Source organism: Colobus angolensis, unplaced genomic scaffold, assembly GCF_000951035.1.
Source record: "Colobus angolensis palliatus isolate OR3802 unplaced genomic scaffold, Cang.pa_1.0 Scaffold9, whole genome shotgun sequence".
Classification (NCBI taxonomy): domain Eukaryota; kingdom Metazoa; phylum Chordata; class Mammalia; order Primates; family Cercopithecidae; genus Colobus; species Colobus angolensis.
The window spans coordinates 4,326,209-4,329,907 of record NW_012122931.1 but is presented as its reverse complement, the minus strand read 5'-3'; the positions used below and the strand labels follow the sequence as shown (position 1 = coordinate 4,329,907).

The following is a 3,699-nucleotide window of genomic DNA, read 5'->3' as shown; positions in this document are numbered from 1 at the left end:
CCCAGTCGGCCGGCTGGAGTGACTGCCATGGTGAGGAAGGTTGGGAGGAGCAGCTAAGGGTGGGGAGCCCCAAAGCAGAAGGCTGGTGAGTCTGGGAGATGGAAACTGTAGAGAGGTAAAATCTGCTCTGCTGAGTACAGCAGCAGTCAACCCAGCATTTTCCACGACACACTAGCGGTGGGTGCCCAGGTTTCAGGATGGATTAGGTGAAGTCTAACTGGTTGGACAAATGAGGGGAAAGGTGACTTCGTGGACCAATCTTGCTGTGAATGCTGGAGGCCTCCCTGCAGTTTGCAAAATGCCTTTGTGCTGTTGCAATTCACACCCTAAGGCCTTCTGAGCCTTCAGGTCAGTGGATGCCATCCACACAGTCCCGAAGGCACAGCTGGCTTGGACGCGTGCTCCATTTACAGAAGGAGTGCTCTGGTTGGTAGGATTTCACAGGGCTAGTTCTGGGGCGGCTGCTCCTAGCCTCCTGCCACATTGTATAGCAGGAAAGAGGCTGCTGTGTGCTCCACTAGGGCTCTCCAACCTTTGGGTTGGTGCCTGGCCCAGAATAGTGTTCCCGGAGTTGTACAGAAATTAAATGGAAAGCTGACGTGCAGGGAGGGTTTGGACCCACGCAGGGGAAATGCCCTGGTATCTGGGAGGTGGGGCTGCTTCTGGCCCCAGCAGTCCTCCCTTCAAGCAGAGGCCAGGGCCAGGCTGAGCTGACAAGCTTCTACTCTCCTTGCAGCATGAACGTGCAGGGTGATTATGAGCCAATTGATGCCACCGGGTTCATCAACATCAATTCCCTCAGGTGAGAAGCTGAGGGCCCTGACGGGCCTTCAAAGCCCCCAGGTGTAAAGGGTAGGCTTTGATGGGACCTTTCTGCTGCCCTGCCCTAGACAAACCCCACTTTCCTGTCCATCTGCCCATTGCATCCTCAGAGGCATGCTTTGATAGCTAACAGTAACAGATGGTCCTAGGCATTGGGGTCCTAGGTTCCTGTGTCCCACCTGGTGCCTCTGATACCTGCCCTCCCCTCCCCCTAAGCCACCGGGACTCCACTATGCGCTCCTTTGCAGAGCAGGTTAAACAAGGAAATAGCGTAGAGGTGGAGAGAAGCCTTTGTTTTCTGTCACGGTACCTGAGCTGTAGGTCTAGCTGGAAGCCATCCTAGCCACGTGGATCTCCATGGCCCAGGAGGGTGATGCACATCATCTGAAGTCACTCAGACCTTTGATCCTCTGGGAGTCACCAGTAAAGGGTGTCAGCTGTACGTGCCGCACAGATGCAGTGAAGGTTCAATATGAGCCTGTGGAAATCAAGCATGCGGCTTGGGCTCAGACCCTGGCATGCGGGAAGAGCCAGGGGGCAGTGCCAGCAGCAAGCACTCTCAGCCCAGGGCTGATGTGCTCAAGGGCAAACAGGGTCGTTTGTCACCAGCAGCTAACATAGACTAAGCTGCTCTGGGGCACTCTCCTAGGATGTCTCATTTAATTCTTACGCAAAATTTGCAACTCCCCAGAAACAGGCTGAGTGATTAAGTAACTTTCCAAGGGTCACACAGCTAGGAGGTGGTGGAGCTGAGTCCGGAGGGCCTGTCCTGCCGTGGGTTCTCCATCACCAGTTCCCTTCTCGTGGGGATTGGAATCTAGAAGAAGATGCAAGGCTGTCTCCTCTTGCTAACAACATGCCCTGGGCACAGAGCCACCATTTTCTCGCAGAGCCAGTTTCTTGTCCCTGGAGGCAGCTCATGCCTGGAGAGATGTCGAATCCCGCCCATCTGCCCAGGGTCCTCTCCCTTCCCCTCAGTCACCTCCACCTCCCCTGCCTCCTGCACCCTCTGTTTGTATTTTATGACTCTATAAACCCTTTTAAATGGCCCAGAACACACAGGGCTTACATAATGGCCTCTTCATTTCTCCCATTGCCAGTTAAACGCTCTGTCTTCAACAATGACAAACAATGTTTTCCCCCTAAGATAAATTAATTACATTATCCTGATTGGAGGGCAGGAGGGGCCAGGGCGGGAGAGGGAATAGAAAAAAAGACAACTTCACACACATCTTAACAAACAGCTGCCCCCGCCACCCCAGTTCTGCCTGAATTAATTGAACCCAGTGTGTGTTGTTATTGTTAATTTACATTTTTCTTTGTTTTGAATCTGGTTTACAGGCTGAAGGAATATCATCGTCTCCAGAGCAAGGTCACTGCCAAATAGACCCCTGTACAATGAGGAGCTGGGGCCTCCTCAATTTGCAGATCCTCCAAGTACAGGCGCTAATTGTTGTGATAATTTGTAATTGTGACTTGCTCTCCCTGGCTGGCAGGGTAGTGGGGCTGCCAGGCCCTAGCTTTGTTCCCTGGTCCCCCTGAAGCCTGCAGACGTTGTGTTGTCACCGAAGGGAAGGGTGGGGGGCAGCTGCGGTGGGGAGCTATAAAATGACAATTAAAAGATACACTAGTCTTTTGTTTCTTTATTTCTACAGAGTGTGTGTGTGTGCGCGTGTGTGTAGCTAATCATGCTTTTCTTAGCCCAACCTTTGTGTTTTCGGACCTAAGTGCTGCCGAAGGCCACCATTTGCCAGACAGCCTGTTAATCTGGGAGTCAACCCCTCTCCAGCAAAAACTAGGAATCCAGAAGTGCCGCCTGGGTCAGATCCTAGCCAGCAGCCTGGGAATCAGTCACCAACTGTGCTCCTGTTGCAAATGTCAGGAAACCGAAGAAAATTTAAGGGATGCCCTTTGGGGGCATCAACGCACAGCCCTTTCTCTGGGGATCACCTTTACTCACAGCCCACAGGGAGCTTCTACACAGGGCGGCCATGAGTGACCCCAGGACACTTACTACAGCTGTGTGGCCTAGAGCAGCCTAACTCATGAAGGAGGAGGGAGAGGCCTGAGCAGAGAGGAGAAAAGAGCGGGCCCGGAACTTGGCAGCACTTCCCACTGTCCACAAACCAGGCCCCAAAGCAGCCATGTTTGCAGTGTGGCCCCCCTCCCGCCTTGGTCATATCTGATTGGACCCTGGATGGACACCTGACTAGAGCTGGCCAATCAGAAACCCCAGGAATTGGGCCTCGGCACATGGCCGGAAGTGAGGACATGTAACGCAGGCACTCACCGTGGAATGCTGTGGACCTGGGGCACAGAGCAGGTGTAGAAGGAAACGAGAGGGAAGGGATGGGAAGAGAGGATCATGGTATATTAGCGTCCGTATTCCTATCCTGGTGCTTCATGAAAGCTGGTGGCATCTCTTGGCCTGGTTTCCCTGACACCTGATATCGTAATGAATTCAGGACTCCAGCTGAGTGAGGGAGTTTCTGCTCCTTGCAACCAAAAGTATCTTCACTGGGAAGACTTGAGTGCTGCTTGCTCTGTGCTTTGCTCTGGTTCTGAACTCAGAACCTGACCTCAGGGATTGCCTCACCACTCCACTGCCTGTGTCCCTGAGGGTTTCTCGCAAAAGAAGTTTTACCTTTAAGGCCGGGCGCGGTGGCTCAAGCCTGTAATCCCAGCACTTTGGGAGGCCGACACGGGCGGATCACAAGGTCAGGAGATAGAGACCATCCTGGCTAACACGGTGAAACCCCGTCTCTACTAAAAAATACAAAAAAACTAGCCGGGCGATGTGGCGGGCGCCTGTAGTCCCAGCTACTTGGGAGGCTGAGGCAGGAGAATGGCGTAAACCCGGGAGGCGGAGCTTGCAGT

At 53.3% G+C, this 3,699-nt stretch overlaps 1 protein-coding gene across 1 annotated transcript in view; it reads left to right on the top strand.

Annotated features, from left to right (window-relative positions):
- The window catches only part of ASS1 (argininosuccinate synthase 1), a 57,749-nt gene extending 55,284 nt beyond the window's left edge, over window positions 1-2,465 (top strand). Inside the window, exons 15-16 of the mRNA XM_011931201.1 lie at window positions 692-802; window positions 2,164-2,465. Coding sequence (XP_011786591.1) covers window positions 692-802; window positions 2,164-2,209 — 157 coding nt within the window. The 3' untranslated portion in view covers window positions 2,210-2,465. The remainder of the gene's footprint in view (window positions 1-691; window positions 803-2,163) is intronic.
- Window positions 2,466-3,699: the final 1,234 nt, after the last annotated feature.